At 39.0% G+C, this 13,638-nt stretch overlaps 1 protein-coding gene across 18 annotated transcripts in view; it reads right to left on the bottom strand.

Annotated features, from left to right (window-relative positions):
- WNK1 (WNK lysine deficient protein kinase 1) overlaps positions 1-13,638 on the bottom strand; it is a 106,030-nt gene that overhangs the window by 8,816 nt on the left and 83,576 nt on the right. For 6 of the 18 annotated variants that reach the window (XM_040562218.1, XM_040562235.1, XM_040562275.1 and 3 more), the window contains 7 exons: positions 11,194-11,277; positions 7,453-7,539; positions 6,691-6,760; positions 5,129-5,208; positions 3,958-4,616; positions 2,834-3,036; positions 1,601-1,795 (listed from right to left, as the gene is read on the bottom strand). In XM_040562218.1, the coding sequence (XP_040418152.1) occupies positions 1,601-1,795; positions 2,834-3,036; positions 3,958-4,616; positions 5,129-5,208; positions 6,691-6,760; positions 7,453-7,539; positions 11,194-11,277 (1,378 nt within the window). Of the gene's footprint in view, positions 1-256; positions 350-1,600; positions 1,796-2,833; positions 3,037-3,957; positions 4,617-5,128; positions 5,209-6,690; positions 6,761-7,452; positions 7,540-11,193; positions 11,278-13,638 lie in introns of all 18 variants that reach the window. The other 12 variants (XM_040562188.1, XM_040562206.1, XM_040562250.1 and 9 more) reach the window with 4 other exon arrangements.

Here is a 13,638-nt window from a genome sequence, read left to right as displayed (position 1 = left end):
GCCCAGAAAAGTTTCCGCCAAAAGCTTGGAGAAATCAGTGTTTGTTATTATGGGTTTAACAAGAGAACACCTGACATGAGAACCCAAACTTCTAAAGGTGCGCTAAGAGCGAAGAGCAGCTCAGCTGTGCCATGGAATGGGAGGGAATACAAGGTGGCAGATGAGAATGGGCTGCATGAAACAGATCCAGGCAGCAGAAGAAAACAAAAAGACAAAACAAAAAAACAGACAAGGAAGGAGTAAAGGTGTTACACACAAAGAGCCAAGCAGGGCGTACTCAGAAATCGGGTCCTCCTGCCACCAGGCTTGAACGTCACTCTCTCAGACGCACAGTTAAACTTCGCACAGCCTGTGAGAAAACAAAAACGGGAAGAACAGAGGAAGGAGAGGAGAAGAGACAGAACACCACTACAAGATGTTAGCAACTTGAGGTTGGAAGGGTGAAATGCATTAACATGGCACACAAGAATAAGCCTCAAAAGAGTGGACCAAAGAGTACGCAGACAACATACGAGTGAAGAGACTTGCCTTCAACAGCTGCAGACATTAGGCCAAGTTTGCTGGGTTAATCTCCAGTACATAACCTAACAATAGGGTTTCAATCAATAGGAAAGCCAAATGCCAGCAAACGTATCTAACTGTAAAAGATACTGTACAACTCTGGATGTAGGGAGATGAAAGTAGCTCCAAAATACTTGAAACAGTTCATTAAAAAAAATCTCTAGAGAAAATTCTTCCAAAAAGTCCATTTCTGTTTTCCATTTGTACTTCTCCAATTTCAACAAAAAGTCATTTGATTTGATGCATTCAATCAGTCTACAGTAAAGTTTTTCAATAAGATAATACAGCAGAAAAACCGGAAGCAACTACGTTCACAGAAGTAAAAGAATCCCCTTAATGAGTGGCAAGGAGAAAAAAAACCTTCCCAAATATATCAGTGAGAAATGATTTGATAACATACTAACTAATTATAAGCAATTCTCAACTTGAGTAAAATTAATTTATTATTCCTACGCCATTCCATACTCCTACACTCTTATCCAGCGTATCTCTAACCCATAATGCAAAATATGGGCCTTTTTTTTTCCTTTTATTGCTAAAAACATTATTAACAGAAACAGCCAAAGCCGTTAAATCCAAAAACACTAAGTCTTCTGAAGTTTCCTACCGTTTCAATTATCTCTTAACACCAAAGCTGTTCTGCCCCTTCCTCAGTCTCACTTCACATTTGCACACACCTCCCCCCCGCACCTTCTCATCTGTCTCCTCATCCTTCCAGCCAACACTTTTTCCCCCAGGTCAGAAGAATATTGCTTGCTGCCATCACACTGCATTCTTTTGTGTCCTTCTTAGTGTTTTCATTAGGGTAGATGGGGCCATATGCTATCTATTTACTACTTCAACAATCTCAACATGCTTCACTTACGTGAGAAGCCTGAAATCTAGTTGCAAAAAAAGTCGTTATCAGTGTCCATGCATAGGGGTTAAATTCCCTATCTACTTTACAATGTGTATTAAATACCAAGTGTCATCAAGCTGACCATTCTTTCACCAGCAGCAAAGGTGCAAGACTTGATGCTAAGTCCATTTAAAGTCTTACCTTGGCCTGGTGCAGAAAGGCTTGGTACCGAAAGGGCACCATCACTTGTAAAGGCAGAGTAGAGATTTTCGCTAGAAGGTGAAGGTTTGAGGGGCTGTAACAAATGGTTCTGTCCGGTCTCTGGCACACTACCAGGAGGATGAAGAGTTTGCTGTGGGGGTAAGACTGATGGTGCACTCTGAGCTGATAGATTGCCTATAGGAAGAAAAAAGGCAAAACACATTGAATATTTCATTTTCTAAGCTTTTGTCATCATTTCCAAGGGAGAGAAAAAAAAATAGAACAGAGGGAAGTACGAGTGAGCTATTTTGTTAGTAATGCAGGAAGAAATGCAGGGCCAGGTTGCAGGGGGGAAGGATATTGCCCTCTGGACAAGCATGACATTCCCAGAGGGAGAGAAAGAGAGGTGCAGAGGAGGGACTACAGCAGTTCCTAAGAAAGTAGTAAGGCTAGAATAATTTTATGTACTTTAGTCTTAAGGGAACTCAGTGTTAACTCACTGTCACGTGCTCACACAGAGCTCCTCTATCACATAACAAAACAGAAGTGAGCCCACAGTGTGACTGGATACAGACCCTGCTGCATGACATGGGGCCGGCCCTCCAATGATGTTTACTCAATGCTACAGGATTTGAGGGACATATACAATTACACAGCAAGGATCTGACAACCACATCAATCAGTCACGGAACTATTTTCCAATTTATTATAAATACTGTTTTAATGAGAAAGGAAGCCTTGACAATTGAAACTTTCAATTTGGTAAGTATAAAGAATTGTGACTGGGGATAAGTGAAGAGACCAGTCCCACTCTCCAAAATCATTTTCAGGAGAAAATAACAACAGTTCATGAAAAAAAAATCCCCGGTACACTAAATTTACACTAATTTACACTTTTCACTCCGGATAGGAGGGATTCCCAGTCCTCTTAGCCGGAGCCATATCACTAATATAAAAAAAAAAATTCTCAATTTTATAACTGCTCTTACAAAACTACATGATATACTTTCTGTATGTTTCAGTAGACTGCAAAAGCCACAAGCAAGACTATCAACTAGCAAAAGCAATTTAAGACTTCATAGTCCAGACAGTAGAGGAATTTGGGGGGGGGGGGGGGGGGGGGGGGGAAGGAGAGACAGGAGAGAAGGAGGTGGAAGAATCACATCCACCTGAAAGTGACAGATAGCACCATGTCAGTACTATCTTATCTAGAAAAAATGTAGAAAGCCTTACCTGATAGTTGAGGGCTCTTATTTCCCTGGGAACTGCTACGGCTGGACTTGCTGCCTTTTCCTTTAGTGGGTCGTCTTCTCCTTCCTGAAAGGGGTGCAGCTGGGGGAATAATTACTGCAGGCGGGACCTTTCCTAATTTTGTGTACAGTGATTCAATCTCCTGCTTCTGGCGACTCTGCAGCTCCTGGATCTCTTTAAGGTGCCTAACAAGTTACAAAAGAGTATGACTTTAAAAAAAAAAAAGTATGTACGCATGTGTGCATACAATCCTTCCCAGCTTGTTTGGTCAAACTTCCATTAACATTCAAGAACAGAGGAAATAAATCCCTTCCACAAATAACCACTGAATGCATACAGCAGAAGGCCTGTCTTTTTCCATTGTGCTTTAACACTGACTACAGTTCCAATACAAAGTTCCCAGTGCTGTATCATAAAACCAGAATAAACAGATGTACAAACAAGAACATACAGCTAACATAGAAGATCAAACCATACATCATAAATGTTACAGGAATAGTTAGATGACTCATTTTATGAGACACATGGCCTTGGAGGCCATACATTTGTATTGCACCATTCTTTTCAGATCAGAGCAGTTGCCAGCCGTCCTAAAAAGCCAGCTTTCAATATAAATTAGGAGGTCATAATCCCTGACTTCTGAGGTTTTTTTCTAAGTCAACAGGGATTATTCACGAAAAGGGGAACAAATACCATAAATGCATATTAGAAATGCTGAGTTGTGTGTCATTTTCAAGTGACACCAATATTTCTACTAACTACTGAATTTCAGTCCTATGCAAAAACTTCCATACATCTGCACAGATTTATCCAGTGTGGCAATCAATCTATATATAACACGTGCAACAAGATTACAGGTTATAATATTAAGTATAGCAAGTGTGTATACCCATTGTTTGGAATCATAACGTATTAGTTCCTGCTAAAGGATTTTACTTTCCATATAAACACCAACAATGGGACCTGATGCTTAGCAAAGGTCTAGTGTTTTAAAGAAGTCTACCTTTTTTCTTTGTGAAAAGTAGAGTCCAGAGGAAATGAAAAGATATTCATATTAAGCATCTGCTACACATTTCATGCACACACAAGACAAAAGGAAGCCTTACTTCTCCCGTAATCGACGGAGTTCCAATTTCAAGTCTTCATCTTCAATATCCGACTCGTTGTCACTGCTCATGTAGGAAGAATTGAACGAGTTGCTAAGGCTCTGAACAGGGAGGCTGATCTTTGACCCCATGGGCTGGAGAGAGTCTGGGCTCCCTGAGCCGTCATCCACATCCTTAGCCATTCCACTCAAGAAGGCAGCCTCCAGCTCAGAGGATGGACCATTCAAATGTGGGGACTGCCTTGACTCCAACTCTTTCTTAGGAGCTGCAGCCGAAGAAGCAACTTGTTCCAAGTCCACGGAGAGAGGAAGAGTCATTGGCTCTCTCTCTGCACAGGTGACCTCATCCTGAGTCTTTGACACTGAAAAGCGCCCCACTTGATCTGTTGTTGTTGTTACCTGAAAGCGTCCAACCTTTGTAGGCTGACCAACATCTACTGGCAACTGCAGCCCAGGAACTGGCTGAGAAATAACATCTACCACATCCACAGAAGAGTCAATGACAGCCTCACTTTTCCGACTGCCAGCCTGCTTTACCAGTGTACTCTCTGGACTACTGCCAGAAAGAGGCGAAGAATCAGAGGAGGTGGTTTCAAATTGCACCGGCTTAGTTTCAGGTTTGTCACTCTCTTTTAGCACATCATCCACTGCCACAGATACCTAGAACAGAAATGCAATCACACAGATCTTCTTAGTTCTTCCTCAACATGATGCTCTTATTTACCTCAAATACTAAAAATCATATGGGGGGAAAATAACTAGTTTCCCTGGAACGCCACAAAGCAAGCTTCTTCCCTCCAAGTAACACGGTGCCACACAAAACAGCAGTTCTAGACAGGCTTGATGATTAACTCCCAGAAAATCCCAATAGATTCAGAGGGGACTTGCATCACAATCAGGACTTCCTTCACATAAAGACCAAGGCCAACAGATACGCAGTTAATCCCTGACACAATCAAATGCTGGATTCACAAACTAGACCTTGTATAATCTAGTGCAATCCCTGCCGTAAATGAGAACAGTGTCTGCACAAAACCCTTCGATCACAAGCTCAGTATAGGTATTTTCTCCTGATCAGAAAGCCTTCAAAGAGGCACACTGAGCTGGCACTAGGCAGTAACTGCTCAGTGAGGATTCCGTATCAACAACTACATCAGTTTACCATCTCCCACCTGAAATCGTCCCATCTTAAGAACACCAGCTCCTGCTGCAGCAGCCATACCACTGCTCTCTCCACCACACGATGCTGAAGCTAAGAAAAAGGAGAATGGGATTGAGAAGAAAATTAGCAACAAGTTATTCACACACCAACATTTCAAACTCAACTGTCAGCTGAGTATTTATGTCATGCTTTTGGATTCATGGAACCTGATCTCTTTTCTCAGCTTTGCTCTATAGAATTTTAAAATTGCATTTTGATATTAAGTATTTTTCTGTGAAGTTTCCCTGTGCAGTACACTTGTCAAAAGTGCACTTCTTGATTGTAGTAAAAAAGCATACTGATTTCTAAAAAGGACGTGAAGTAGCCAAAGACTCAAGAACAACTGAAATTTATATAAGAACGAACTTAATTTTAGTTCGGTACCCACAGTGACTACCTAAATTTCAAATGCTGGCGACAGTTTCTTAATAGAAAAATGGTATGTTAAAGAAATGCTATAAACAACATTTACTCAAAGCAGTCTGAAGTCTGCAGAGCTGGATCCTTATATGTTGGCTCCTAATTTTATTGTTGTTTGCACTGGCAGTATAAGGTTACAAAGAAGCTGAGAAATAGCATTCTATATTTAATTCTATTGGACAGCTTGCTGTGTTTATTCAGCAACTTCCCAGTTCGTTTACTTTTACCACCTAAACTTCACCAGGCAAAAAACACTCATTTTCTAGCAGTAGTATGACTTCTATGGTATCATTACCTACCGACATACTATAATGGGACTATTTACTATTGTTTTTATTAGCTTTTGAAGGTTTGTCATTGAACATGAGGCACATGCAATTTGAATATTATTTACTAAATTAATCAGAAGTAATGTTAGTATCACATTAGCGGTTTCTTTTTTAAAAAATGAAGTGTTTTTTTTTTTTTTTAATTAGGATGAGTAGGAGAATACTGATTGGAAAGCCTCAGGCTACTTTTGCAGTTTGGGTTGTTTGATTCTACCCCCTAACTCCATCCCCAACAATAAAAGTCATTTAGATTTGAAAGTCATTGATCATTCAGTATTCAACTGTTGATCATCTATCTAGTCATCCTTCAGTTGTTCTAAAGCAGCCAGAAGAATCTTTTTTGTTACTGTTTCTTTAATTTCTAGTTAACACCAATTTCTCTAACTAAATAGAAATGAAAGAGTAATTAGGAGGAGATATCCTACATACAGAACAGCATGACAACACAGAAGTTCTTACTGTTACTGCAGAGAATACAACGAGACAGAAAGCAGTGCCTTCAAATCCTGAAGCTGTACCTCAGAAGCATACTGGACATTCTTTGCAAGTCTTAATTTATTATTTTGGTCAGCTTCAAATACTGAATAATTTATTATAATATGCATGCATCATTCCCCTCTCTTGATCTACAGTGGAAAATTTCAGTTTAGTTACTAAAAACTAATACAATTCTTAAGGAAATGTCATCGTATGACAGCTATATCCTTTCAAATTGCTAGTCTGTTCGATTTTGTATTATATCTCTGTACTAAGAAACCACCTGAAATAACAAAGGCTGTCTTACCTTCTTTCAGAGACTGTGTTGCTGTGGACACCAGCCCGGTAACCGTTGTAGATGCCACTGAGGGCACAGACTGCAAGTTCAAGGGGGAAAATAAAAATAAACTTATGAGAATCACAGTTTGAGTGAACCCTCAGCAAATCCACCATATTGCATATTACTGAATCTTTTAGTTCCATCAGGGCTAAAGAATGACCCATGACAGGACTAATGCAAGATCTTTTAATCTCCAAAACAAGCAACACCAGCAACAGATTTTGCATGCCTTACAACCCAAGACTGTCAGCAGTACCTCCCTTTTTACTCTGCAGAAGTAATGCATAAGTAGCCACTTGGAGATCATAATGTTAATCACTATCATTATTTTCTATCAAACTTCTACTATAGTCATGAGCATTTAGATCCACACGTTTAACAGCCCTCCCAAATTTACACTGACATAGCACATACTGCTTGTTTAACACCCTCTTTCCCCTTATCCCGTAGTCACTTCCCCTTCTAGTTCAGTGATATTAATGACTTTGCCAAAAAGCTGTTAAGAACTAACACCAAAACCAGCCTCAAGAAATACAGTATCTATCGTAACGTACAGGTTTTCCCTATTTTGTTTGACTCAATCTTGCAAGCTGAAAGATGACTCTTCATTTTTATTTTTAAAAGTCTATGGACTAGTATAATGATATTAAAGGCAGTGATCTAAGTGCATCAACTTGAGAAAACACTGACGTTACTCAAGACTATTAACTGCTACCATTGCAAACGTACACAGGCAGGAGCAGATGTCACTGGAACCGTCTCTGGACTAAGGGTTCTTCTCAGCTTAGCATCCAGATCTTCCAGTGGCTGCTGGGACTGATGAGAGAGGAAAAAGTAAATAGGTGTCCCAGCTCAAGAGAAAAATATGTCACATTTCAGAAAACAGCCATATTTAATATTAAAATTTAAAGTAGTCAGTACAGCTTCCATATTTCTATCATGTTCTCTTCCTGTATGCTCACATTTCACATGTATAGCACAGTAAGACTGGGAACAATTTAAGCAATACGTTTGGTAAAAATAGAAAAAGAAGTGTTAACAGGAACTTCTGTTTTTCCTGAAGATAGCTGTTTGCATTCCTCCCTTAAGAATTGTGTAAAGATGCTGTAATCAAAGTACTTAACAGATAGGTGGGCTAATTTAATTCAGTAATACTGTAAAAATGACATTTTGTCTGAAATACTGTACAGTTCTCTTCACTCGTGCTTACAGGAAGAGATTTGCTTCAAGTAAACAAATGAGGAGCTGAGATATCAGAACAATCGGGAAATAAAGATTTCGTTATGAAATAATAGTAGCAAAATAAAGCTTGAAAGATTATTCTAAATACACCTTAAAAAGGCTCCTTTTATTCCTTATTAAGGAATTATTCCTTATGAAGGAATAAAAAGAACAGGTATTTAAGACTGAGGAACAAACTGTCCTAAACTGGTCTTGGGATGACACACATTTGAACTGCAAATTAGGAATCTGGTACTAAGGAAAAAAAAAATTGTGTAATGAGCTATTGACAGAATCAGTACGGAAGGCACGCCTGTCTATTCCAAGACAAGTCGGTAATTTTCCAGACAGTTATTGTGTGACAGCAGCAAATGCTCTTAGTCAACTAGATTTGATCCAGTAAGTCTTCTCCAATTCCGTCTCACACTCCTAGACAGGCTTTAGAGTTCAAATGAGAGGTGAAATTAGGTAAACTGTTTGCAAAGGACAAGCAAGAGATCTCTATTTGTACCTTTCTTACCATAGATCCTACCAGAAAGACCTATGACAAACCTGAGGAAGCCTTTTGGAGCAGTCCTGTGGTTTGAGTCACTAAAGTGGCTACAACTGCTTTGAATTTGGGCAGAAGGATTACTAAGATACCCAGTTCCAAGAGACTACCAAAAAAAAGCACTGTGAACTTAATGTGACTTATTTTAACCAACTGCTTTCAGATCCATTTGCTACCATTGCTTGTGGTAAGAACACCTGTGAATTATCACCAAATTGGCATCTCCTCTTCAGCAAAATCGTACTTTAAAAAGAACTGTCTGAAAGGCACATAAAAAGCTTCTGCCTCCAGCAGCTAGAGGGAAAAAAAAAGTTGCTTGCTAACACCACCACCTCATAGCTTTACATAAGATGACCGGCTTCTTGCTCAGTTGGAGGCAGAAGATACCCATGCCTAATTACTCACATTCTGGTTGCTAGTAAGAATTACATAAAACGAAATATAGTAGCAGTCTCCTTTCTGTGACAGGTTTTGAGAGCAATGCATTCTCTTTCATAGTTTTCTTACATACAGAGAACAAGTATTTGCCTTCTTACACTGCATAATTCTCTCCAAGCAGTGGACTGATCCTCATTGCTTTCAAAACATTGAAACGTACTTTTTGAAGAAAAAAAAAAAGACAACCAAAAAAGACAACCAAAAAGTAACTCTGGACATGAAAGCCATCTGCAAGGACTCATTGATTTGCATTTGCTCCATCAGGAGGACTGAGAAGGTGATAGAGCAAGAAAAGATAGGGTGAGATGCCAACTTTCAGCATTTTGTAATTTAGGCCTTCTAGACTGTTCCCATTCTAAACTCTAGGACATACTCCATGCAAACTTGTCTGAGAGATTCCTGGGATCACAAAATAATGACATTTATTGGGAGAACTGAAGAAACTATTGAATAAAGACAGCTGCTGCACAGACAGCACCGGAGGAAAAAAATGGAAAACAGAGAGGGACAATTAATGTCACAGCCAACAAAAAAACACACGAAAGCAGCTAACACCCTGCTGCTCGACTCTATTCATGCCCTTGGAACCAGGGAATACCATATTTCTCACATTTCAAAGATAGAAATGAAAATCCAATTCAAATGGTATCTTTGAAGATCAGAATCCTAATACATATAATTCTGTTTTTACAGTTTTAGTTACAGAGTGAGTCATGATAGCTCATTAACCAAAGTTGCTTTAACAGTTTAAATTATTTACAATTTTCTTAAACTATTCCTTTGTATGACAGTCAATTTAAACCCTTTCAGATAGAGGTTCTCACAGACTATTGTAAATCCCAAAAAAAGAACAGCTTGCAAAGAACTAAAACAACCTTTACAGTTCATTTTAAATTCACTTCCATAGGTGAAACTTGAATTCAAGAGCTCTACTTCAAGAGATGGGAGGGAGATTGTTACTAGAGCGTCAAGGAGCAGGACTTTATCAAGGTTAGCTCACAGTCTGCACTAAAATTCAGTGGTCAAGAAGATAAAAGAAATCAGGCCATGATGCTCATAAGTACTGTACAAGTTTTCATACTGTAGTTATTTAATTGGAAATACAAATTTAAAATTATTTTTTAAAAAATTAAAATTATAGTTAAGACTTAAAAATAATTCCTTTCTATGAAAGGGCAGATTCCAGTTCAAGTGTAGCTTTTGGACATGTATTCAAGGACTATTCTCTGCGATCCAAAGCCACAGATGGAAGAGGTAAATACTATAAAAAGTATACATACATAGGTAGTGCTAGATTTACAACAAAATTACTTTGAGCCTTAAGCAGGCACCACTAGGTACACACTTGAATGAAATATCAATCAAATAAAAATTGAATTTAAAAATAGGATCATAATTCTCAAGTTGAGTACAGTTCTATAAAAAGCTGTCTGTTTATTCAGTCTTCTTTCTTTCAGAAGTAGCATATTGCCATCTCTTGATCTCATGGGTTTTGTCTGGTTATTTTTTCAGCTTTTCTTTGTATATTGAAGTGTATTCTTCCCATGTGACATTTCCTTGCACAGCATTTAGAAGCTCCATAAAACAATTTTGTCTTAATTTTTTTTCATCTAGTTTTTCCTTTTTTAAAGAAAAGTGAAGACATTTCATCCTTGAGATCTTGACTTGACCACCTGTCCAATTCAGATATAAAACACCCAAGCTAACTGTTGCATACAAGGACAGAAACTGAACAAGGTTAAGCCACTGTTACATTTCAGCTCTTGTTTAGGGTCTAGAGCTTCACAGACCTTTTACAAATCTGAAAACCTATTGAAGTAAGAGTCTAGTAATAACTGCAAAAAAATAAAAAATAAAACCAGGATTTCTCAAACCCAGTAATTTTGTTTTTTCAATAACATTTATTTACAGCATATAGCTCTTTAGGGAAGCATCTTTTCATTGTAAGAAGAAAAGTTCAGGTTTATGCACGCACTCACCTGTGTTACATTTAAAAAAACTCTAAGGATCAGGTTAAAACACTAAATAACTCTGAGCCTGATTCATTGTTTCTGTACTTCAGACACTGGGTACAGCATCCCAAAGGGAGAGCTGTATCTCCAGTGCTGAAGCAACTGGCCACTGCTCCATTTACACAAAAGGGGTTACTCAGTCAAAAGAACAGAAAAACAGACATTAATAACATGCAATGGAGAGTTTAATCGAAACATGCTCTTTGAAAGAAAAAGAGGCAGATAAAAATCTGCTGAGTCGTGTAGCACCTGAGTTAGTGAAGGTCCCGGAAAAGGTGGCAGCGGCTCACTGGACGGAGTGCCAGCTGGAAGTTCAGAGCCTACTGGTAGCACCTATGATGAAGAGGAAACGCGAGTCCATCAGACACGAACAACAGGAGGATCAGACACCACGTTACAGTCAGTTGTGCTATATGACAGAGGCCTCTACATTTTTTCTGTGGAGACTTCCTTCCTGGAAAGTTAGCGTCGAATCCTTGGGGAGTTTTGTGACAGTTGAAGTGTGTGTGTCAGGGGTGGGAGGGTTGTCTGGTTTTGTTGTTTTAATTCAGGCTGCCTTTGACTGGCCACAATTACCAGTTTAAGCAAGTTGCTCTGCCCAGGAGCAGAGCATCTTGGCAACTTTATTTTCAAGTCTGTGAGAAATGCTACAACAATATTTCTTCATAAATAAAGCCTCTTGGAAACTTTTTTGAAGGGGTGCAGGAATGCACTCAACCTCCTCACAAAAGATCTATTTTAATGGCCCACTAACAACACCAAGCCATGTGCTGCTGGCAACCTGGTCCAAGCAATGACTTGAACAGAAACTGTCACGCTTGAGGATGTCTCCACTTGTTGAAAGCATATTTGAAAGCTTCTTACACCAGTCTCCTGATCCATTACTGGTCTTGAACCTGAGGATGTTGATCACCCACAGATGACGAGTAGGCCATGCAACTGAATAAGGGGAAGTCATCCAGGTTACATGGAAGGGGTTAGAGAGGCTGGAAAGGTTAGAATGAGGGACCAAAGCCTCCCAGCAAGGTCGGAGAGCACATTCCAGTTAGTTATTTCCATTGTTAGGGAAGTGAGAAGTCCTAGGAATTAAGCGATCCATTACACAATTTGCAATTCTTATTCTCAGCTGTGAAGGTTTGACCATGACTCTGAAGTTTCAGAAACACAGGATAGCCTTATGAGTTACAGTGCTGGTCAGCCAGATTCCCTTCTGTGACAGCAAACACTGCTGGGTATGTGTAATCAGCCCAAAGTCTGCTCTGGTCCTCAGCAAACAGAACCAGTTCTCGCCTGCAGTCATGTTACCACAGCTTAACTAATGGTTCAGATTGCAGAAATAACTGACCAGTGAAGATACCTGCCATAATTATTTATCCTTCCCCAAATGTTGGGGTAGGAACTAAGCTAAGTTGTATTACCTCAGCTTGTGTGTGTGCTACGAACATACACATGGGCATTACTGTTTCTGATGCATGTTCACTTGTTCAGCTGTGGTAAATTAATCATTTTGTTTATAAATAAAAGGCAAAACATACTTTAAATACATTCATTAGACAAGTCAAAACATATTTACCGTGCAGGTTAACAGGTTGACCATAAACAAAATTAAATACCCCCCTTCCTCGACAGTCTAGTAAACCCCAGATAACTAAAGCATTAAGCTCCTTAAAAACAACTCAAAGTGAAACTAAAGTTAAGTTTTGAAAAAAACACAAAGTAATTTAGAAGTGAAAGACTCAGAAAGGATAGTTTTCCTAGAAAAGACATCAAAAACCTCAAATATTTATTACAATTAAATCCAAGCATTTTTAATTACAGGTTTGCAGTTAGCAGGTTTCTAACTGTTCCAAGCTATTCCTGAACCAGTAACTAGGTTTTACAGTTTTCTAATCTTTCTTTAATTCTCAGCTTCATTTCAATATAAATGCCTCTGTATCTAGATTTCTTCCCTAACTTCCTTGGCAAATATTCCTGCTCCTCCATAGCAGAAATTTTCTACCTTGCATTTGAACACAATCTAAAAGGGAAAGAAGTGCCCCACGGGGCAATAACACAATTTTGCTTAAAAAAATAACTGCTGAGTCCAAGTTGGTGAATCATTTACAATTCAAGGCAAGTGTTACACGGACATGACCTCCACTAGGTAAGAGGAAAAGATGACATTTCTAATATCTGCTGGGGTTCAGGAAAAAAACAGACGAGTCTCCAGAGTCTTAGCTCCATTCATTCAGTGTCCCCTTTTACATCTCCATATCTTACTTCTCCATTAACTTTACTCCAGTGTGGTCTTGTTAAAGGTGGATTTAGAGGTCAACATGTAACCCATGGGATATCTGTAGATTTATACTCTCAGTAGCATCAGTATGGTTTACTTAATCTTCAAGGAAGAAAACCCAAGGTAGGGAAATAGAATATGAATGCGGCTGAGAGTAGCATAGCAGAACCAATCAAATAGAAAGGGATTCCTAGAAAACTGTAACAACTAAAATAAGGAGAAATCTTGGAGAGGCTGGTGAAATTCTCAAAGGTTATTGCTATAGCAGCTATAAAATTCCCTCAGGTCTCACAAACTTTGCATGTTAGTCTACTAACACACTATTATGACTAGCTGAAACCTCCTCATCCCATATAAAATTGATGAAATTATTTCACCAATTCTGTTCAGTGATCACATCTGGTTTCGTCTTAGAAAAA

Source organism: Cygnus olor, chromosome 1 (assembly GCF_009769625.2).
Source record: "Cygnus olor isolate bCygOlo1 chromosome 1, bCygOlo1.pri.v2, whole genome shotgun sequence".
Classification (NCBI taxonomy): Eukaryota; Metazoa; Chordata; class Aves; order Anseriformes; family Anatidae; genus Cygnus; species Cygnus olor.
The sequence above is the reverse complement of the archived record's forward strand: the minus strand, read 5'-3'. Positions and strand labels throughout refer to the sequence as shown.